Raw genomic sequence first — 24,315 nt, 5'->3', positions numbered from 1 at the left:
TTTCCCTCATCGCTACAGATCGTACCCCGCTGATCTGTGCCGTATTAAAAGCAGCTGTCTGAAACCGGGCTTCTCACGCCGCAACTGAACTATTAAAAGTTTTGCCATCCCCTTGGGCTCTAAATATGTTAGGATTCAAAGACCGCTAACGCCAACGCCGCCTCCTCTGAAGGCTGCATTCACCTCGAAGAGCGTTAACTTTACGGATTAATCTCCCAAATACGTCGTGGGGAGAGGAGGGGGGAGAGAATATGCTCCACGTGGCAAGCAGGTTGCACCACTGTGGAAACACCGTCCGACGCACCTAATCTTAAAAGGGAGGAAGGCAGTTCCATCTACTCCGTCCTCCGGAACGGCGGCGCATGCGCGGCTTTCCGAGTCGCCCCTCTTGTTTTCTTTAAGAGCGAAGCAGCTGCGTTGTTCCCTATTGGTTTTCCGTAGAACGGTAGGTAGGGGGCTGGGCTGGTGGTGGGCGAAGCCGAGGAGAGGAGGGGGGGGCGAGAAATACTCTCGTTCAGGCTCTGGTTGGCCGCGCTGGCCAACCTTGGGAAGCGGGAAAGCCAAAAGTACCCAGCAATTAGGAGTGCGGGAGGAAAAGCGGGAGCTGAGCGTCTTTGAAAAAGCTGAGCGAGAACGGCAACAGCTGTTATCGCTCCCCCTTGGCTGCCGCATCTCTCCGCCGACCAGCTGCTTTGGGAGAAGGGAGCGGACGGAGGGAGCGACTGGCTTGGTCTTGGGTCTTCGAGACCTCCCCGCCTCCTTAAGCGACTCCCATAATCTTCCCAATTTGCCAACTGTTGTCGTTATTTTGTTCCGAGGGGATTTGTCGTGTATCACTTTGCTTCGCCCTCCTGACTGTCATCTTGCCTTGGTCTAAGAGCTTAATTTATAGAGTGCTCCCCGATCCGGGGTGCAAAATCCGGATGACCATTAGATGGCAGCCAAAAAGAAAATCCTGCCTCTTCTCTATCGCCTTAATAGTCGGCCAGATTTTTGCACCCTAGATCTGGTAGGTCCCTGCAACTTCTCCTGCTGCTCCCTGTTGTCCCAAGTTCAGTTTTGACAGTTGCTTGAAGTTCAGAAAGGAGAATTATTGATGCAGAAGACCACATCTCTTGAACTTCAGTTTAGTGAAAAATGATATTAAGGAAAGAGGAAGTGCAAAGCAAGGTTAGGCCTCTATTACTTTTATATAGTAAGAGAGAATAACGTTCTATTCAATATTCAGATATTTTATGCAGTGATCTTGAGGTTTTTTTTAAGTCTGTCCAAATAAGCACAGGCATTATGAAAACTTTAGTAAATTATCTATACATACATATATATTCTAAGACTGGAAATATTTCAGTCTCAATTATTGGTGGCAAGTGAAAATGACTCCATTCTGCCATCTGCAGGAATTTTTGAAATTGTTTTTAAGAAACAATTTGAAATTTCAGAAAGGAGAAGTATTAAACTATGTTTTATCTGTTATGGAATTGTGATGATTAAATTATTTTGCTTTATGGATTCTGATTTCCTGATGGAATAGTTGGAATCTTATGTTTCTATGACAGGGAAGAACTGCATTTTCTAATTACATCACCAATCAATTTGCCTATAATTTATTTTGGGCGAATAGCCTTGTTCTAGCCTGATTTATACACCCTTTCAGAATTAACTGCATTAATGTCTGGAAAAACAAATGACTGAATCGGAGGTAAATAAATTGTAATTGCAACTGTAAAATTGGGTTAAAGGAATGATAGTTTGTACCTCTTAGAAATATTTATTAATTTATTTTATTGGGCTTATAGACCAATCTAATTATAGTGTACATCTGCAATGGCATACATCCCAGCTGATCTAAAAACAATATACACAAAGAAAATATCTCTATATCTCTATCTTCAAGAGCAAATAATAAAACCAAAAATGGGAAAGGAAGACAGTACACTGTCAGAAGGAATAAAATTCTAGCCCCAAAGCCTCCTAAAATGACCATGCTTTAATGGTCCTTCTGAAACTCAGTAGGGAAGGTCCCATTTGCCTATCTGCAGGATGCTGTTTTACATGGCAGCAACAAGAAGGTTCACTTCTAAGATCCCTGGAGATAATGTTCTTTAAGTGAAGGGTCACAGAAGAACACACTCAAAACAAATCTTAAAGGGATTGACAGAAGCTATTGGGAATAAGTCCTCTAGATATTCTGGTCCTGAGCCATAAAGGACTTTAAATGTGACAAACAGAAACTTCCATTGTATCGAAGAGCAAATAGAAAATCTGTATAGCACTTGTAGCAGTGTATTATATAAAAAGTCCAAAGCATACCTTTCAAATCTCTGCGTTCTGGACCAGATGTACATTCTGACTCTCTCCAAGGGTAGCCCCACATAGATTACTGTATATTGTAGTAATCCAGTCAGATGATGTCAAAGGCATAAATGACTGGAAGTAAACACTTCTGTTCCAAGAGGAGTCATAACTGGCATACAAAATGGATCTGTGTAAAGGCTCCTCTGGGCACAGCTGCCCCTGCTTATCAAGCATAATTTTGAATTTTTTAAGTGAACAACTCTTTTTCTGAAAGTGGTTTATAAATGACCACTTTATAGCTTTAAAGGCAATTTAATACTTGTAGATGGCTGGAAATGAGCAAGTTTCTTTCATGCTTGAACGGCTATGAAAACTGACTACAAATAGACAAACGCTATTATGTCAAAATTTTTAGTCCTTCAATTTAAATAGATTAGGTAATTACATCACCTAGGTGTCAGAAAGTACACTGGATTAAAGCTGTAGGGCAGGTTGTAAAGCTAAAATATAGAGATCCACTTACTTAGTCTGTCTCATGAGCGTTCTATATCTTTGAAAATATTAAAAGTAAAATAAGAGATTCTGTACCTGTGCCGCCTTCCAGTCATAATTCTTATTAACCCTTACGCAGGAATATTATTAAAATGTTGCCATGCTAAAGGATGTTTATTTTAATCTATTTGTTTTTTTGAAATATTTAATGAAAACTTCTAAGTATTGCTTAAAGTTAAATATGGTAGTTTTTGCTCAAAGTAATCTTGCTTCTCCCCCCCCCCCCCCCGAACTGTATAATATAAGATTCGCTTCAAAATGAGATGGGCGGCAAATAACTTTAATAAAATAAAACAAAAATAAATAATCTGTAAAAGTGTATTTTTCCTGCTATGCAATTTCTTTTTCAAGTAGGACAACATGATTCCATTCCTGACTTTTGATGTTGGTCATTCACACATGGTTCACTTGTTAAGTAGAAGAAATGATACTGAGTCTCAAAATGGGACCTACTGTTACAGTTCTGCACGAGGAACTACTGTACTTCAAGGAGTAACCTTTGGTGGGGTTCCTACTGTCCTGCTGCTTGATGTAATCTGCTTTTTGGTAAGCTTGATTTTTTTTTTTTTGTAGCTAACTGATCTTTTTTCTTCCACATTGTTGGCTCATGGCAATTTGAGGAGTGAATAAATAGTTTATTTCATTTTGCTGAAATATATATATAAAAGAAGGGCTTCAATATTCCATTCTCCCTGTTCCACTAGAGAACTGTGCTGGAAAATAGGGCTTGCCATGCTGATAGGAATCCTACTTCATTCTCTTGAATCTGAAAAATTTTGTACTGTTCACCAAGCTAAAGGGTAGTATTTGTTTGTTTGAGTGTTTTTCTAATGCAATTTAATAGTATTCATTATATTTTTATAATATAATAATATAATCTATGCAACTATAATATTTAAAAAGAGCATTCTTTTAACTAATGCATCTTCCTTACCAAATATTAGATTACTTTGTGTTGATGTTCTACTTGATTTTGAAGTTTTTATATTGTCTAAACTAAAAGTGGAGGAAACATGTAATTCAAAATGAATATTGAACCTTTAATTGATCCACTTTTTATTTTCTAGGTGTTGGTGTTGATATTTTCCTTTATTAGAAGAAGATTTTGGGATTATGGTCGCATTGCATTAGTATCAGAAAGGTAAATATAAAAAGTTGGTGCTGTAGATCCTAGTGTGTTTAAAAACTTTAATCTCTACTGTAGAGCATATTTGGCAGGGTAAATGGCTGAACAGGAAGGTCTGCTACCTAGATCCCTGAAGGTTAAAGAGTAACAGGAATTTGAGAAATGATATAGGGATAAATAATTTTGAAATCTTACTCTGATCCTTTCAGGTACTGTAGTACAGTGGGGCAAAAAAGTATTTAGTCAGCCACCAATTGTGCAAGTTCTCCCACTTAAAAAGATGAGAGAGGCCTGTAATTGTCATCACAGGTACACCTCAACTATGAGAGACAAAATGAGAAAACAAATCCAGACAATCACATTGTCTGATTTGGAAAGAATTTATTTGCAAATTATGGTGGAAAATAAGTATTTGGTCACCTACAAACAAGCAAGATTTCTGGCTCTCACAGACCTGTAACTTCTTCTTTAAGAGGCTCCTCTGTCCTCCACTCATTACCTGTATTAATGGCACCTGTTTGAACTTGTTATCAGTTTAAAAGACACCTGTCCACAACCTCAAACAGTCACACTCCAAACTCCACTATGGTAAAGACCAAAGAGCTGTCGAAGGACACCAGAAACAAAATTGTAGACCTGCACCAGACTGGGAAGACTGAATCTGCAATAGGCAAGCAGCTTGGTGTGAAGAAATCAAGTGTGGGAGCAATAATTAGAAAATGGAAGACATACAAGACCACTGATAATCTCCCTCGATCTGGGGCTCCACGCAAGATCTCACCCCGTGGGGTCAAAATGATCACAAGAACGGTGAGCAAAAATCCGAGAACCACACGTGGGGACCTAGTGAATGACCTGCAGAGAGCTGGGACCAACGTAACAAAGGCTACCATCAGTAACACACTACGCCGCCAGGGACTCAGATCCTGCAGTGCCAGATGTGTCCCCCTGCTTAAGCCAGTACATGTCCGGGCCCGTCTGAAGTTTGCTAGAGAGCATTTGGATGATCCAGAAGAGGATTGGGAGAATGTCATATGGTCAGATGAAACCAAAGTAGAACTGTTTGGTAGAAACACAACTCGTCGTGTTTGGAGGAGAGAGAATGCTGAGTTGCATCCAAAGAACACCATACCTACTGTGAAGCATGGGGGTGGCAACATCATGCTTTGGGGCTGTTTCTCTGCAAAGGGACCAGGATGACTGATCCATGTACAGGAAAGAATGAATGGGGCCATGTATCGTGAGATTTTGAGTGCAAACCTCCTTCCATCAGCAAGGGCATTGAAGATGAAACGTGGCTGGGTCTTTCAGCATGACAATGATCCCAAACACACCGCCCGGGCAACGAAGGAGTGGCTTCATAAGAAGCATTTCAAGGTCCTGGAGTGGCCTAGTCAGTCTCCAGATCTCAACCCCATAGAAAACCTTTGGAGGGAGTTGAAAGTCCGTGTTGCCCAGCAACAGCCCCAAAACATCACTGCTCTAGAGGAGATCTGCATGGAGGAATGGGCCAACATACCAGCAACAGTGTGTGCCAACCTTGTGAAGACTTACAGAAAACGTTTGACCTCTGTCATTGCCAACAAAGGATATATAACAAAGTATTGAGATGAACTTTTGATATTGACCAAATACTTATTTTCCACCATAATTTGCAAATAAATTCTTTCCAAATCAGGCAATGTGATTGTCTGGATTTGTTTTCTCATTTTGTATCTTATAGTTGAGGTCTACCTATGATGACAATTACAGGCCTCTCTCATCTTTTTAAGTGGGAGAACTTGCACAATTGGTGGCTGACTAAATACTTTTTTGCCCCACTGTATGTGTGTGCCTATTGCTTATTTTTGTCCTTTTCTGGGCCTTAGCATCTTTTACTATAAAAATATTTTTTACTTCAGGTATTTTTATAATTAAATGCCGTTAAAAATAAATGTTTGAAGTTTTCAACAACTATTATATTAGTATAAAATTCTAACATTGAAATCTGTTTTTTTGTTTTCTACTGAATATAGGTATTATGAAGTAATTGAGTCCACTTCTGTTCTTGAAGAACCTCATTCTGAAGAGGTCAGTTGCCTATTGGATTAAGCATATGACAATTTGCTATTCATAAAATATTGTCACTTAGTATTTTTAGAAATATTTTAAAATTAATATTTGTATAGCTCCCATCTTATTCCAATACTTTACAGACTAGTTTGTGGAAGTACGGAAATTTTCTTTAAACTTTAATATTTTACAGATAAAGAATCAGTGTTGTAAAGAAATGTCACTGTGCAGTTATGTTAATACTTTTAAACTAGGTAAATGTAGAACTCATTATTTTAAGAATGGCATCCTCAGACTGTTCTGTTTGTTCTTATTGTATATCTTTGAGTGTCTGTTTATCTCCAGGACAACTGTAAACCCATTCCCAGAGTAACCTATTACTTTTCTGAAGCAAATCTTCTAAACTGGAAGCAATATTACGGTAAATGTTCTGCAATGGTCTGTCCCCAAAACAGCTCTGTTTTGAATAGACTACTGTGTCTGCAATAGCACAAATTGCTTCCAGCCTGCAGGATTCACTTCTGAAAAATTGCCAGTATTTCTCTCCTTGAAATGGTCAGATCATTGGTATCGAAAGGAGATTTAATGTGGTCCACGAAAGGAATTGCACATTCTGGAAGTGGAGAGATCCACTTATTTTAAATCATAAAATGGTTGAAATAGTAAGTAAAATTAATACCATTTTATGATTTTCCTCTAAAATAATATAAACAGTATATTTATCCAATAATGATTATGACTGTTTCACATCATGATGGTTGCATTTGCAATTGATTCCCCCTCCCCCCCAAAGATCCTGTTGACTCTGAGGAATATGTATTATTAAAATATGGAATAAAGGGCACTCTCTTTGCAATTAGAGAAATGGGAGACACCATTAGAGACTACATCTAGCCAATTATTTTATTAAATTTACTTGGTAATTACTGGGGCAATCCCATCTTTTTGGTGTTTTCCATTTCACTAAAGATTGTAAGTTCAGGAAATGTGATGATCCATGAAACTTCCATTTGACAACTTCTCTTAAATATTGGCAGGTAAGAATGATCCAAGAATATCCCTTCGCTTATTCCTAAATGGTCACAAAAGGCAATTTACAGGGATCTTTGGTGCCACCAATTCATAAAGTTTGTTTTTTTTTAATCTCCTGATACCAGTTTGGGTCATGTCAATTCCCTTATTTGAGAAGTGCAGAATTTAAATTGCCTCGAGCAGGGGTGTCAAACTTGCATTGTCACGTTGTTGTTACATGACATATTGTGACTTCCCCCCCCCCTTACTAAAACGGGGGTGGGCATGATCAGCGTGTGATGCATCCAGCCTACGGGCCATGAGTTCGACACCCCTGGCCTTACTACAATTATAGCTGGAAAGAGCAAGTGAGAGTCACATTTTGCAACAGGATTATTGCTAATAATTATTTTTATTTTATTTGTAAAATTTATTGGCCACCCATTTTACCATGGAGTAACTCTGGGCAGCCTACAATATTAAAAAGATAAAACTGAGCCCTCACTAAAAGATGGAGAGGGAAGGAGTAGGGTGAGAAGAGAATGAAGTGGGATCTATTATTAATATATCAATCACTCCCAATATGAAATCCCTCCATTGGAGCCTCAAGTCAACTGTCAGAGCCAGATCTTTAAGTTTTTGTGGAAGGTCAGGAGGGTTGGAACCGACCTCACTCTGGGGGCCAAGATGTTCGAAAGGGCAGTAGCAATAGCAGAGAAGGCTTTTCTGGACCCCACCAGAATACCCTGGCTGATGGAGCATGCAGCATGCCTCTTCTGCTGGCATGGAGGGGGAAGGCAGGGCAATCCCAGTGAGGTGAGGCGATCCGTCAAGTAGTCTGGATGGATGCCATGAAGGGTTTTAAAGGTGATTACCATCACCTTGAATTACATCAGAAACAAACCTGTAGCCAATGCAATTCACACTTTGCACCAGCGGTATTTTCTGAATGCTCTTCAAGGATAGCCCCATGTAGAGTGCTTGCAATAGTCCAACTGTGAGATGACTAGGGCTTGAATGATTGAGCACAGGGACTTGGTGCAGCAAAGGCTGTCCTAGCTGTGATTGCACCAGCTCTTTGAGCAGGTGTCACAAATCCAGGAGAACCCACAAGTTTCAAACCAGATCCATCTGGGTAGTGCCACCCCATCCAGAACTAAAGATGACAAAGTCTCAGAGCTTGGGGCTCCGCACACTCAGAGCCATTTGGTCCTACAAGAGTTCAGTGGAAGCCTGTTGTTCTCCCATCCAGGCCTGCACAGCCTCTAGGCACTGTGAGAGGGCAGCAACAGCATCACTTGGGTCACCAGGGGTAGAAATATAGAGTTGGACACATAAATATAATAAACATTTTCAATTTGTATCGGATATGCAGTGTTTTAACTATTTACATATATAATACTTGTTGATATTTTGACTCACTTTTAACCAATATTTAACACACCTTTGATCTTTCTTCCATTTTATCATGCAACCACTTGTACCACCTTTCCCACACCATATAGTATACTGACTTTTCATCATTTAATTCATAAGTTAATTTAGTCATCTCTGCGCACTCGAGTATTTTCTTAATTATAAGCTCTTCTGGTGGTTGAATTTTCTCTTTCCAATACTGTGCGTATGCCAATCTAGCGGCTGTAATTATATGGATCATTAAATGTATCATTTCCTTTCTATATGGCTTCTTTATTATTCCCAGGAGGAAAATCTCTGGTGTTAGTTCAATATCTTCCCCAATTATTTCGTGTAACCATCTCCTGATCTTACTCCAATATCCTTTCGCTTCCGGGCATGTCCACCACATGTGAAAGAAGGTGCCTTGGCCATGGCCGCATTTCCGACAATTGGGATGTATATTGGGATATATCTTCGCTAGTCTGGCCGGGGCTAGGTACCACCTATGAAACATTTTGTAATGATTTTCCTTATATGCCACCGCTCTAGTCAATTTAAGATTTCTATTCCATGCCTCCTCCCATTCCCCAAAATTTATATTGCACCCTATATTTTTCTCCCATGCAATTATTTGATTCTTTGTAACATCTTCAGACTTCTCATCGCTTAACAAATAATTGTATAATTTTGCCAGAATCTTTTTATTTGTTTCCATCAGGACTTTATCCAATCCATTTGGTCCCGGTTCTAGACCGTATTGTTCTTTGTCCCTCTGATATCTGGATTTTACTTGTGAGTAGGTCCACCAATCTAAAGTTATTCCTTGCTCTCGTAAGGTATCATTTGGTTTAAGCCTCCCTCCTTCGTCTAGAATATCTTTATATCTAGCCATTTTCTCCCTCTCCCACCTATTTGGGTGAGTCAGGGCCTCCATCGTTGAGAGCCAATTTGGGATTTTCTTGTAGTGTTTTTGTCTGATCTGGGTCCATGTTTGTATCAAGGAATCTCTAATTTTATGTCTATGGAAGTATGTCTTCTTTTTCTTCTCAATTTCCCAGATGTGGGCGTGCCAGCCTTTTTGCAAGTCATGGCCTTCTAGAGTAAGAATTCTCGCATTTTCCAGGGTGATCCAATCTCTTATCCAAACTAGCTTGGCTGACCTATAGTATGTTTCCCAATCCGGGAGTCCAAATCCACCTATATCTCTTTTGCCTCTTAGAATTTTAATGGAAAATCTCGGTTTTTTCCCCTCCCATATAAATTCTCTAATGATTTTGTCTAATTCTAGAAAGAATTTTTTATCTAGATTTATTGGTATGTTTTGGAATAGAAATAATATTCTGGGGAGGATGTTCATCTTAATTGTGGCTATCTTGCCCAAAAGTGATAATCTTATTTTTTTCCAGTTATCTAGGTCTTGTTTTATTTTTCTAATTAGGGGAATATAGTTATCGTCTTTCAGAGTCGAACATCTTGATGTAATCCAAATTCCTAAGTATTTAATTTTTTTGGCAACCTGTAGTCCTAATACTTCTTCTATCTCGTTTTGCTGACTCTCAGTTATGTTCTTAATCAATACTTTGGTTTTAGTTTTGTTCAATATGAAGCCTGCTACCTCTCCATATTTACTTAATTCCTCCAATACTTTAGGTCCCGACTCTATAGGGTCTTCAAGGATTAGGGCGACGTCATCTGCAAATGCTTGTGTCTTATAAGTCTCCTTCCTGATCTTCAATCCTTTTATTTCATCGTTAGCTCTAATTTTCCGTAGAAGGACTTCTAGGGCCAGAATGAACAATAGAGGGGATAGGGGACAGCCTTGCCTTACTCCCTTACTAATTTGGAATGTTTTAGTCCTATCCCCATTCACCAGGATACTCGCCTTTTGGTTGTTATAGATAGATTTGATCATCATTTCAAAATTTGTTCCGAATTTCATAATCTCAATTTGTTTAATCATAAATTTCCAATTTAGGTTGTCAAATGCCTTTTGAGCATCGACAAAAATCAGAGCCATCTGTTTTCCTGGGTGTTCCTCATAGTACTCTAGCGTATCTAGCACAATTCTCATGTTATCCCTAATTTGTCTCCCCGGTAAAAATCCGTTCTGGTCTTTATATATCCAATTATTTAAAATCTTTTTCATTCTTTCCGCAATTATGCCCATGAATAATTTGTAGTCCGTATTTAGAAGCGAAATTGGTCTGTAATTTTGAATTTGTTTTAGGTCGGCACCTTCTTTCGGCACGAGTGTGACATGCGCCTCTTTCCATGACTCTGGAATTTTATGGTCTACCAGTGCGTCATTAAAAATTTCTACTAATTTCGGTTGGAGTATTTCTTCTAATTTTTTATATATTTCCCCTGGAAATCCGTCAGGTCCTGGGGCTTTATTGTTTTTCAATTTGGAGAGGGCTATTTTTAATTCTTCAATTGTAATCTTTCTATTAAGCATTTCTTTCTCTTCATCAGTTATTTGTGGGAGTTCTGCTTTTATCAAATACTTTTCTATTTTGTCATCCGATATCTCCCCTTCTTTATATAGAGATTCGTAATATTCTCTCACCCTATCTCGTTTTTCTTCCTCGTTAGTCAATAATTTGCCCTTAGAGTCCTCTAAAGTATGGATTATTCCCCTTTCATTTTCCTTTTTTAATTTATAGGCCAGCCACCTCCCCGATTTGTTAGTATTCTCAAAAAGATATTGTTTCGTTCTTTTCATTCTTTGTGCCAACTCTTCTTGCTCCATAATATTTATTTTATGCTTCCACATCATCCAATTTTCTTTGGCTGCTTCATCTTCTGGATCATCTTGGAGTTTTCTTTCTGCTTCTCCTATATGATTTAAATAGTCTTCCAGGGTCTTCCTTTCTGGTTTATTTTTATGTGCGGTGTATGAAATCCCAACTCCTCTCAGGTAGGCCTTCATTGTGTCCCAAACTATTGCACGGGATGTGCCTTTATTTTCATTTTCCTTGAAAAAGAAATTTATTTCTTCTTTGAATTTTTGTATACAGTCCTTGTCGCCCAGTAATTTAGCATTGAACCTCCACCTCCGTTGGTATTTTCTCTGAACAGGCTTCCATCTAATCTCTAATGGATTATGGTCTGCCCAATCGTTTGGGTTAATTACAGCTGTTCCAATTTCTAACCCCAAACTCCTACTGACCCATGCCATGTCAATTCTGGACCACGACTTTTGTGGGTTTGAAAAGAAGGTATATTGTCTGTCATTTGGGTGCAAGGTACGCCAGATATCAATTAGATCCAATTCATCAACATGTTCTACGTTATTGTTTGAATGTTTGTTTGTTTGTTTGTTTGTTTTATTTACTTATTTATTTCCTTTTTGTTCTGTAAAAAATCTCAATAAAGTCTATTAAAAAAAAAAAAGAAAAAAGAAATATAGAGTTGGATATTGTCAGCATACTGCAGATACCTCAACTCATGGTGATGGATGATCTCACCCAGAGGCTTTGTGTTATATCTAAGACTGGTTTATTTTCAGAATAACAATTCTGTAAATATTTATTTCTAGGGATTTTGTTCTTGGATGATTTCTGCATTTCGCATGCAGTAAGTATATGCACTAAAGTTGTGATCTGAATATTTTGTTTAATATTGTTAAGAAAATAAAAAAATATTTGCATTTTTCTCAATTTCATTGTCCTGTTTGCTGACTATTTTATGCATTAGTGTTATACATTCAGTAAATAAGAACTGTAATTATTAAAGGAACTATATTGTCCTTCATATTATCAACTCATAGTTTTGATGTTAATTTTAAAATTACCTTATTTTAGACTTAGGTTTTCCCTTAAAATATGAATCTGCTATGAATCCTCTCAGGTTAGAACATTATAATAATTTTTCAATGAATGAATAATTAAAGATCTAGTAATACACATGCACTAAATTATGTGATTAGTATAAAACCTATGTGCAACTTTGGATTTTGTAACAAGAAGTGCTGCTTTATGGTTAAGTACTTTGGTTAATGTTCTACAGAAATGCAATAACTGTTCTGAATCAGCTGCAAATTAAATTGAAATTTAAAATTCTATGATCAGTATTGCTGCATTTTTCATTAAGGAAAAACAACTATTAAATGCTATATTCTAAAATTTGAGTGACATTTCTGTTTTTATAGCATCCAATCAGTTTTTGAATTTACAGGATTAAGCCTAATTGTTCTATATTAGGTTGTTCAGTTTTAAATTGGAATTTTATTTTACTTTTGTATGTAACACTACTTTAACCTAGAACAACATTTTAAGAAGACTTTCATTTACTATGGAATAATGCTTGACAAGCTTAATTTAAAAAAAAGCAGGAGCAGAATAGGCTCAAATTTTTTATACAAATGCACTTTTACTTGCATCTTAATTATTAATTTTTATGTTATGTAGTAGCATTACTTTGAGTCTCTAAAATGATTTATATTTACAGTGACAACTGCAATTTTAAATAAGGATCACTCAGAAATAAAAACCAAAATATTTAAAACTCATGGTACATAGGAGAAAAGTCTATTAAAATAAAATAGTATTTAGAGAATAATAGATGGAGGCAGTATTTATTGCATTCATGGGACAAACCATTCCATAAAACGAATACAGCTGTTGAGAATACTTTATCAAACATGCTTCTAAGTAGCTGGAATACAGAAGGCATGTAAAATAGAAGATTATTAAAATAAGGGTGTATAACGTCAGAAGCAATAATTTGAACAGTATCTACTGATCATTTTTATGTTTCCATTATGTTTATATAATTTTATTAGATATCACAAGCATTTTTGATTTGTTCCTATGTAGTAATTTCCTTAAGGTTAAGCAACTTTCAAATTTGGTGATTGACTTCTCTTTATTTGTGGTGCAGTGATGATGAGATTTACGATCAATGTGGGCATGATGCCATTACTTATCTCTCCTTTCAACGCCATCTCATTTGTCTAATGATCGTGGTCAGCGTGTTGTCTTTGTGTATTATACTTCCTGCAAACCTATCAGGTGACTTGCTTGGTAAGAAACTTTTTTATGATTTGAATTGCATATGTGCAAAACTGAGCAATCTGATTTAACTGTAGCACTGTAATACAAGTGTTCTGTATTACCTGAAATGCCTTGAAGATTATCGCTATAATTCATATGAGACTACTGAAATAGCCAATGAAAATTACTGTATTTTTCGCTCCATAAGTTGCACCACCCCCCCCCCCCCAAAAAAAAAAAGTGGTTGGAAATGTCTGTGTGTCTTTGGTGAATAGTAGCCGGGCCTCAGCGGGCTACTACTTTTACAGTGCTGAACCCCACCTCTTCTGTCTTTGTCATTGCCGGCCTCTTCTGTCTCTTTTCCTCAGTTCAGGAATCAATAGGCAGAGCTGGCACATGAGAAGACACCTATCTGTAGTCCTCTCAGGCTCCGCCTGAAAGTTTTTTGTCTTGTTTTCTTCCTCTAAACCTAGGTGTGTCTTATGGTTAGGTGCATCTTATATCTTTTATAATCAAAATGCCCTATTCTGTAATTTAATTTGCTAGATTTTGATCTCCTGAAATGATATACAGTTATTTAAGTACAAAACGTACTTATAGTATAATCTTTATTGAACGATACATTTGTTTTGGTGATGACATGTTACTTTCCTTCCAAGTTGTGCTTAGAGGCAAGTGGATATGTACATTGACATTAAGTAACTGGAATGTTCTCCTGTATTTCAGAAGTTAGTTGCTTGAATTGCTCAGTTCACCATCATTTGGAAGAACAAAACCTAGGCTGTAGGCTAACTATTGATAATTGAAAATAAGTGAATTCTGTCAATTTGTTCATTCCAAATACAGAAACTGTAGCAGACTTTTTATTTTAGGACATTATTAAAATGGAAAAACTTTGAATTTAGTACAGTCCATATTTAGCTTTTTCAGTATATAGACAGGTCTGGATTTAAGGGATTATATTTTCCTGAAAAATATTATTCTTGCCATTTTCTAATAGTTCAGGAAACTGAAACTGCCAAAGTTAAAATATATGTTTTTCTTTTTCTGCAATGCGTAAGGATTGCCAAGGTTGTAAGAAATCAGTAAGTATAACAAGGTAGTTTGTTATGAACAATATGTTTTAGATTGGGTTTTGTGAAATTGTTTTTTCCCCAGTATTTCTGCATAAAGTTGCTTAGATAGCATCATAGGAATTGATATATTTGCAGAATGTTATATTGTGTCTAGGTGGATTATCGATGTAATTCTTAATGGACAGAGAAAAAAAGATTGTCTTTTTATCCACAGTTACTGCTCCTCAAGGAAAGCTATAAAACTATAGAGACCTTGTGTTTCATCTATTCCTGATACTTTGGGAGCAGAGTGGCAGAATAAAGAGAGAAAAAAACTTTTCTCTCTCACAACGTTGTTTCCAAGTTTTAAAAAGTATTATATAGTTGTTACAAAAGTATTGGGTTTCAGAATAATTTTCACAATTGTTCAATTGCCACAGAATTTTGCCAAAGTAAGAAGCACAACACTGAGAAAGAGATCCATATTTATTGCAATGACAGTTAGATACCTGCTTTACAAGAAAGATGAACCCTGAACAATGGAAAAGCAAAGTTTTTTTAATTGAAGTTGGGGGCCACAAAACAGGAAATCCTAAGGTTTCTGACCAGTTTGGAGAAGCTTGACAGGTCTTTGTCTCTGTAATTGAAGTGAGTTCTCTTGGTAGGCAAAGTGGACCTTTCATATGGACAGCAGAAATGAGGAAGTTCATTGTAAGGAAATGGAATGCTGAGGTTCAGCTAATAAGATGGAAGGCTGGGATTTCTCTAGGTTGCAACTTCCAATTTGTTATTGGGCCATGCTGTGGGCTGATAGAGAAGCTTCTACTCTTTGGTCTAGATGGGATTGCACAGGAGCTTTTTCTCAAATTGAGGGTCAATTTGAGTCTGATAGGATTAGGCAAACAGACACACTGGGTTTGACCTTGGTCATATCCAAAAGAAGAGGGGAGATGGGACGGGAAGGAGGATAGTCACCATTTAATGTTCTGGGTTTATTTTTTCCATTATACAGATATGATTCTTTCATATCTGTGCATATAGGGAAGAGCCAGCTTGTATAAATTCAGTTACTTGTACTTTTTCCAAGGAAAGAACAGAGAAATGTAGGGCTAATGACATCTATAAATCTTAAGGGGAAAAAATGGGTGGCAAGAAACTCCTTTCTGTTTAATTCTGTGTTCTCTTCAACATGAGCTTCCATGATAGTGCTGTTGTTAGAAGAATCCTGAACCTTTAAAGTGCACATATTAATTGCCAGAAGGACAATTTATATGGAGATGATCCACTGTATTAGAATTTAATTCCATTTTGTTTTCTAGATTTTTACTGGTTGTAGAACATTGGCTTGGTTGTCACTAGCACTTTTCTAGTGTATGTATCAATACTTCTAGTTAATCAGTTTCTTTTCCCACTGGGAAGCACTTTTTTGCCTCCTTGAGTCAGCAAAAACTATACTGGCATGACATGTCCTGTCTGCATTGTTGCCTCTATTCTGCCTAGATCAGAGGCCAGCTGTTGGCTGGCTGGAGAATTCTGGGAGTTGAAGTCCACAAGTCTTAAAGATCCCAAGTTTGAAGACCTCTGGCCTAGATTGTTTATATATAAAGTTACTGAATTCACCTGATGTCTCTCCAAAACAATGGATGTCAAAGTCTAGCATGTTTTCAATAACTTATGGCTGCCCTTTCACAGGATAGACATAAGGAGAAAATGCTATTTTAATGCTGATATTGCTAAGGATGACGTGACTCTGTCTTGATCTTGGGCTTAAGATGAGATGAAAGTTAATGTAACAGACATGTATCAGAAAAAGTAGGTAGAAATGGATAACCAAAGAAAAAATAAACATGCAGAAGAACTAGTATTGCTGAAGGAAAGTCAGCATGGATTCTGCAAAGGTTATCCTGCTTTATCAATTTTCTAATTTTTTTTTTTACAATGTCAACAGACACCTGAATGGAGGTCACCCTGTCAACACAGTATACTGTGTTTGAATTTTCTAAACGCTGTTAACAAAATTTCATCAGAAGTTTGACTAACCTAGTGATCATGGGCTAATAGGGCCTGTCTTTTTATGAATTACTTACTGGTTAGGGACCAGAAAGAGAAGAATACACAGTTTTATCACTGGAGCATAGAAAGAATTATTTGTGCAAGGACCTGTGCTTAATTCTGATCATAAATAAACATAAACAATGAGCTGTCCGAGTGAGTGGATGTTACCAAGCTACTAAGAGTATTTTAGACCACAAATGATTTTGAAGATCTTGTGAAATATCACTTTAATTGGAGTGGATGAGCAGCCAAATGGCAAATTTGGCAAGTTCGGTTTCATTAAGTGTAAAATTGAGGCATAATGCAACAAAACCCCCTAAACGTTGTATATACACTGATGGGGCAGAGCTTCATGGAACAACAGTTAGTCCTTGATTTACGACCACAATTGAGCCCCAAATTTCTGTTGCTAAGTAAGACAGACATGAGTTTTGCCCCATTTTATGACCTTTCTTGCCACAGTTGTTAAATGAATCACTGCAGTTGTTAAATTAGTAACATGGTTGTTAAGTAAATCTGACCTCCCCATTGACGTTGCTTATCAAAAGGTCACAAAATGTGATCACATGACCCTGGGACACTGCAACTGTCATAAATACGAACCAGTTGTCAAGCATCCAAATTTTGATCATGTGACTATTGGGATGCTGCAATGGTCATAAGTGTTCATAAAATGCTCATAAATCACTTTTCAGTGCTGTTGTAACTTTGAATGATCAGTAAATGAATGGTTGTAAGTTGAGGGCCACTTGTAATCAGTAAGAAAATCTGGTAGTCACAGTGAGTAATTCAATGAAGATAATGACAAGGGGTAGGGTTAATTATGAAAGGCAAATTCCATCCTAGGAATCATTACGAAAAGAATTGAAGATAAAACTGCTAACATTATAATCCCGTTACAGAAATGTAGTGAGAAATTGTGTCTGGAACACGATCTATAGTTCTCATCACTTTGTTTAAAAACAATACTATAATAGAGCTGGAACAAAATGTAGAAAAGGCCAACCAGTATGCCTTTCTTATGAGTAAAGGCTAGAATATCTTTGTAAAAAAGGAGACAGGTGAGCATTTTTGAGCTGCATAAAATTGAGATTCATTTTTTTCTCTTTCTTTAAAAATACTAGGACTAGGATTCATCTGATGAAATTAATTGGGAATAGATTTAGAACAAGCTCATAGAAGTCAGGTCTATCGTGGGCTGTTAGTCTCTATATTGGAGGCAAGGGGACAAGGGCAAAATAAAGGCCTGTATCCATTTTCTCCTTTTAGATGGATCCTGTTAACCATTGTACTAGACTAAGATGACTCTTGATTTGATTCAGTGGAGCTATTTTATGTTATGTTCATCTTAAAAAGCAGCAGTAATAGGATAACCAAGCTGCTGTATTTGTATAATACTTAATTGTTTGCAAATGAATGAATAAAACATACTTAAAATATTATTTTCTGCTTCTTAGATAAAGATCCTTTTAGCTTTGGAAGAACTACTATAGCAAACTTACGAATAGGGTAAGTAATCATGAGATGTTTGCATGCTGTATACACAGAATACTTTCCTTGAACATTCTTTACTTTTCAGTTTGGACAATATTTTTAAATCATGTAGTAGAAGAGAATAAGATGTGCTAGACGTGCACTGAAAACAAAAATGTAATAACTACACAGTTATCAATGAATTATCTTTGAATCCTAGAATGTAACTTGTCATGAAACTTGGGAAATGTAATTCCCAAAGCCTAAGAGTAAAATGGAGACATATTTTCATTCCCTCCCAACAGCTGTTTCTATAGGCTATCTGCATATGAAGAGTGTAGCTAAGTGGGCTACCAGTGGAGGAATACTACTTGAATCTGAGCTGTAACTTTTGGAGTAAACTAAGGAATCACATATATACAAGTAGTCCTTGACTTATGACCATCGGTTACTGTTCAAAATTAAAAACATGCTGGAAAAAAATGGACTTACAACTCATGCCTAAAAATTATAGCCATTAAAGCACCCACACAATCACATGATCAATATTTGGGTGCTTGGTAGCCTGCCCACACTTAGAACCATAGGGGTACTGCAATTCAGCCCCCCATCTGGCCCACCAACCAGACCCATTAGCATGGCATAAAGCTGTCTTCTCCAAAGGCCTTGACTTCAGCCATAGCTCTTCCACCAAAAGTGCAGTTGTGCAGGGTAGAAAAATGGCATAAATGGGTGGGTGGGAGAAGGGGACTAGGAGTTGCAGTGCTCTTGCACTGGTGAACTGAGTGGGCAACTGAGACTTCTCAAGTTGTAACAACTTTGCACTATGCTGATGGGCTAGGTGGCTTGCTGAATGGTAGTGACCCTGGAGTCATAAGTGCAGGTGGGCTGCCATGTGTCTGGATTTTGATGAAGATGGTGCAACAGCCATAATTTAGGCACAGGTTGTGAGTCTATTTTTTTCAATAGTGACATAATTGCAGTCAAGTACTACCTGTAGGGGCACTTGCTGAATGTGTCTCAGAGGTGAAAAGCAACTCTGAAAAAGTCAGGCAGAGGCATCCTATAAGTAGAAAGCCAGGAAAGCCAGGCCATGATAAATGTAATCAATGCAAATATTTTGCTCCAATTATTTCATTTCTAATTTTCTGAAACATTCTACTTTACAGGAATAATCTTCTCTGGTTACATACAATTTTTGCTGTGATTTACTTGATTTTGACAGCTATCTTTATGAAACAACATGTGGGTTCCATTAGATACAAAAAAGAAAGCATAGTAAGTTTCTATGAATTAAAAAAAATACTTAACACTTGAACAGTTAAATTAAAACCAGAGGGAGACTGGATTGTGAAAATTGCTTCTTGGCATATTGTACTTATCACTGAGAGTGTGATGGGAGGAGTGGGTCTCCAACATGGAACAAACTAAATTGCCTATTCCATGATTCAGCTTTGTAGAGTCTCTCAGCAGAGTTAATAGAAGGTCTATTCAAATTGAGAATAATGTTTCTTGCTCTCACTTTGATTTTTCCCTATTAATAAGTCACTTAGATTTTCTCTGAGACAACTGTTTCATAAAAATGTTGCTTTTCAAACAAAATGTAATTGACAGTTTGCAAAACTGTATGTTTGGAGGACAAAGTGGTCACAATTCCCATCACCATCCCGCTTTTTATTTAATCTGTACTTCTGATGGGGGATTAATTTTAAAGTTATGACATAAAGTTGTTGCTAATTAAAAAAACATAAAAATAACTATAATAAAAGTGAGTTTAGATTGAGGACAGTTTGTTGGATTTTATTTGCATATATGTTAGTATGGAGTTTTAATGTTTTTGTATTAAATTATGTAAAGAAAAGTGAAAACGAGGTTCAAGCTGATTACAAAATCTGAATTTTCAAATATTCCAAATTATTCACTGTGATTGCAAATTTATACATGACAGACAGAAAATACTTGTAATTTTTTTTGTTTAACATGAAGTTTAAAGCTCAGAAATAACTATATAAAGGCTTATTAATCACTTGCTTTCAAGCTTTAAATTGTCAAAAAGAAAGTGAAATAAATTGAATTTTTGTTTTGTTTTTGCTACTCAATATCAGTAATTATCAGTAATGTTATCTCTGTGTGTTCTCTAGGAACTGTAAAAGCAGGTTCAGAGCTGTGGGGGGCTGAAGTACCGATGAAAAAAATACATTTTTTTTTTTTTTGCATTCATAGTAGCTTATCTGTGTCCCTCCAAAGAACTTGGGATCAGATCAGATTCAGATCTGGTCTGCTTAGAAGGAATACTAGTTTGACTTACTTATCTCTAGGATCCATATTAGCCTATATAGATATAACATGCAATGAAATTTAATAAATATCCCTGGTAACAATTTAAAAACTGAAGCTAAATATAATGTAATTTATAAATGTGTTAAAGAGAGAACTGAATTGAAGTCAGTCATAGAATTTTACAAAGAAAGGGTTAGGAGGGACTTTAGAGATGATCTATCACTTTTCCTTTCAATCTTCCTGGTCAATTCACTGAGAAACTCTTATTTTTTATATGTAGGTAAAGCGCACATTGTTCATAACCGGTCTTCCCCAAAATGCCAGTGCAACAGCCATTGAAAATCACTTCAAGTAAGTTTTTTTTAAAAAAGAAAAACCTAAATTTCTTTTTTTATAAAAAGATTTGCAAATATACATTTTCTTTGTTGCAGTAGTTCAGTCAGGTATATTGAGAAATGAGTATTGTAATTCTTTTGTTTTCCTTGAGGATATGTTAGTAACTGGATTAGTCCTTCTCCGTGCACAGGCAGGTGCAATCCATGGGACGGACCAGCTTCCGTATCCCAAAATGGACCTCTGTGACATTGGCTCAGAAAATTGGCGAATAGCTCTGTGCAGTTATGTGGTTATTTTAAAAGTAATGCCTGTTTTTAGTCAGAAACAGAGTTGTACACATGGAAATAGGGAGGTAATTATCTTTTTTTAAAAAAAAAACCTCTCCTGAGATTGCTTATCTTACTAAAAACTTTTAGTAGACTATATCACCGTATTTTGATCAGAACCCTCTGCTGGGGTGAAATGTAAAATTTGTTACTACCGGTTCTGTGGGCGTGGCTTGGTGTGTGTGTGGGGTAATGTGGCTGGGTGGGCGTGGCCAACTTTTTTTTTTTTAACTTTTCAAAGCATTTTTTCTAATACTTTGAAAAGCCTCTGCCAATCAGGAAACTCAGCTGGGATCGTCAGAGAGGCATTTAAAAAAATACCTCTCTGCCAATCAGGAAACTCAGCTGGGATCGTCAGAGAGGCATTTAAAAAAATACCTCTCTGCAGATCAGGAAACTCAGCTGGGATCGTCAGAGACTTTTCAAAACATTTTTTTTACCACCCCTTCGGCCAAGAGGTTGCAGAAAAAATGCTTTGAAAAGCCTCTGACTATCCCAGCTGAGCCGTGCAATCATCAGAGGCTTTTTTTTTACTTTTAAAAGCATTTTTTAATCGGAAGAGGTTGTAGAAAAAATACTTTTAAAAGTTAAAAAAAAGCCTCTGATGATCCTGCGGCTCAGGTGGGCATGGTGGTGGTGGTGGTGGTGGGGTTTGCAGGGATTTTTGCTACCAGTTCTCCGAACCACCCGCCGCCATCGCTAACGGATCGGGTGATCCGGTCCGAACCAGGAGCATTTCACCCCTGCCCTGTGCCCTAAAATTCTCATAACTTATTTTCTATATTTTGTATAGGCAGAGGGTCCAGGGTGAAGTGGATTAATCTGGCTAAATGGAAAGCATTTGATCTGATGATATACTAATTCTCAAAGGCATTTGGTGAGATGTTCACTATGCCAGCAATTAATACTAAGGTTATAGTTCTCATTCCCATACCACACCTTCTTCAATATCAACAAAACATAAAATCCTACATTACTTGCCAAGAACAAGCCCATTCAACTCTTGGCAGTAAAATAATATCTCATTGACTATATCACGTCTTGATTCCACTGTCCTGCCGGAGCACATCCAGGAAACAGGCCCAATATAATCTCTATTATATGGAACACCTAGACACAAAGAAGGCTTTGATATTGTACATTGAAAATTTTGGAACAAATTTTACTAAATATGAATTTCTTCCATTATTATCAATGGGATCAAGATTTGGTATTCTTGTTACGAATAGAATTAGTAGTTAAAATGTCCTCCGTAACTCATTAGAAGTATTTTCTCTCTAATTTGGAATGAAAATCAAGTTGCTCAACTAGACACACTGATGTTACTTTAGATATATCTATGATTGGAATTAAGAATAAAATATTGTATGCTTATAAAGGGAGGCAAGAAAGGCAAATTGTGGAAGAAGGTCAGGTTGTGGCAATGCAAGCTTTCCCTCTTTTGTAAGGATGTCATGAAGTTTCATGAAGATATGAAAGGGGCAAAATGTATATGGGACACTGCTTTCATCATTTTGATCCAATTTTCATTTCTGCAGATAGTTCTGAGCTGTACTGTTTTCTGCAAGTTTTATGCATTTCTGTTGATGCCTTAGGCCAGTTTCTTCCTCTTGTTTATGTTCAAGTCTTCCCTTTAAGATTTAAACGTTGAGGGGATACGTTAAATAAATCCAGGCTCTTTCAGCGAAAGAAAGATCCAATTTGTCTGAGCCTATATGATGGCGGGAGAGAGACTAAGAGTTTTAGAATGCTTTCCAAAGAGGACTGAAAACAAGAATTCATTAAAAAGGCTCTTTTTACCTCAAAATTATTTTTCTTAAAAGAAATTGGCTTGAAGAGCTGAGTATTCGTATTTGATTCAACATTAGTTAACGTTATACATGTTCTATCTGATATCTTGGTGTCTACTATACTGAGGCAGTCATGGATAATCAAGTCATGGGATTCCTCATTTAAATAAAAATTATCTACATTTTTGGAACTGGAGAAGATTAATCATTCTTTAGGTACCTCAGATGTAGTCTGAGAAAAGCAGTTTCGTAGCCTAAGGAAAGGTGTGAGATGCTGTATCTTGACATAAATCTATGTCAAACAATTTGTATAATTGAAAAATAACAAGAGTTAATAATGGAAGCAGAAGAAATGTTTCTAGTGCTTGAGTAATGACAGTGGATAACATACATAACATTTGAGAAGATGGTTTTATGCTGCAATGAAAATGGTTCTATGCTAGTAGTAATTTGCTCTTGTTCTGGGCTGGCAACAATATTGTTTAAGATTGTTTTATAATTTTCGCGTGGCAGGTATAATTATTGATGGTGTAGATATGGTCGTGCTGTAAGGAAGGATATAGTTCTCAGTGTTACACCTATGCAATAATATTAGTGGTGAACCAACCCTTCCTTTTTCAATTTTGGTAATGATTTTGATAAAATGATTTGAAATAATTCCACAAGTTTTCCTTAACCCATGGCCCTCCATATTTGTGAATTGCAATTCCCATAATTCACAATGGGTTTTAATTGGACTGATTTGAAATCTTGGGAAATGTAGTACAGTGCAGATGGAAGACACTGGGTTGAAAAATGCTGCCCTAGGAAATCAATCCTAGTAATATAATCCGTAGCATAATTAGAGCCAAATTCCACCATTGCAATTTCTGAGGGGCATTGTCCTCTCATTTACTATTTCTGCGAGCAGGTAAGGTTTCACAGAGCTGGCAATGGTAGCAGATGACAGTAAACCTATTCTGAAATATGTCAGATTTGATCCTGTTCAAAATGGGCTTGAGGCTAATTTTGTATTATAAGCATATTATTTTGAAATTTTGCTTATCCTCCTATAACTAATCTGTAGTAACTTAGCTATTTTTTTTCTTTTTGCAGAGAGGCATATCCAACTTGCATTGTGCAGGAGGTGCAGTTGTGTTATGATGTAGCCAAACTCACATATCTGTCCGATGAAAGGTACCTGTATTATGGAGAAAGCATCTTAGTTTAAGTATAAAATATGTTAACTACAATAGGCTTTCTATGCCATTATCATAAATATTGAAAGCCGTGCTGTAAAATTTATTAAATACTGTACATGCACAAATACTCAATAGAGAACAAATTGGTAGGATGTCATAGTAGATCACAGTAGAGTGATCTCATTTGTTAAATGTCTGATTCTCTCAGTGAAATAATTCATACATTTTGACACTTGCTCTGAGAAATTCCAAGGAAGTGCACCTATTGGGGATGCTGCATTGTGTGTACTGAATTTATTTAGATACAAGATAGCCTGATCACTTAAGGAGTTTGGTGAATAAAACTGGTTAATTTTTTTCTCATCTTACCATATTTATTTAAAGGGTTTAT

At 36.8% G+C, this 24,315-nt stretch overlaps 1 protein-coding gene across 1 annotated transcript in view; it reads left to right on the top strand.

The window, feature by feature from the left end:
• The first annotated feature begins 415 nt into the window (after nucleotides 1–415).
• TMEM63A (transmembrane protein 63A) overlaps nucleotides 416–24,315 on the top strand; it is a 43,864-nt gene continuing 19,964 nt past the window's right edge. Inside the window, exons 1-10 of the mRNA XM_070949503.1 lie at nucleotides 416–445; nucleotides 3,202–3,393; nucleotides 3,915–3,988; nucleotides 5,989–6,043; nucleotides 11,973–12,010; nucleotides 13,316–13,458; nucleotides 17,996–18,047; nucleotides 19,181–19,289; nucleotides 20,572–20,642; nucleotides 23,839–23,919. Coding sequence (XP_070805604.1) covers nucleotides 3,208–3,393; nucleotides 3,915–3,988; nucleotides 5,989–6,043; nucleotides 11,973–12,010; nucleotides 13,316–13,458; nucleotides 17,996–18,047; nucleotides 19,181–19,289; nucleotides 20,572–20,642; nucleotides 23,839–23,919 — 809 coding nt within the window. The 5' untranslated portion in view covers nucleotides 416–445; nucleotides 3,202–3,207. The remainder of the gene's footprint in view (nucleotides 446–3,201; nucleotides 3,394–3,914; nucleotides 3,989–5,988; nucleotides 6,044–11,972; nucleotides 12,011–13,315; nucleotides 13,459–17,995; nucleotides 18,048–19,180; nucleotides 19,290–20,571; nucleotides 20,643–23,838; nucleotides 23,920–24,315) is intronic.

Source organism: Pituophis catenifer, unplaced genomic scaffold, assembly GCF_029215685.1.
Source record: "Pituophis catenifer annectens isolate HBS135680 unplaced genomic scaffold, rPitCat1.0.hap2 SCAF_1, whole genome shotgun sequence".
In the NCBI taxonomy this organism is placed as follows: Eukaryota; Metazoa; Chordata; class Lepidosauria; order Squamata; family Colubridae; genus Pituophis; species Pituophis catenifer.
The sequence above is the reverse complement of the archived record's forward strand: the minus strand, read 5'-3'. Positions and strand labels throughout refer to the sequence as shown.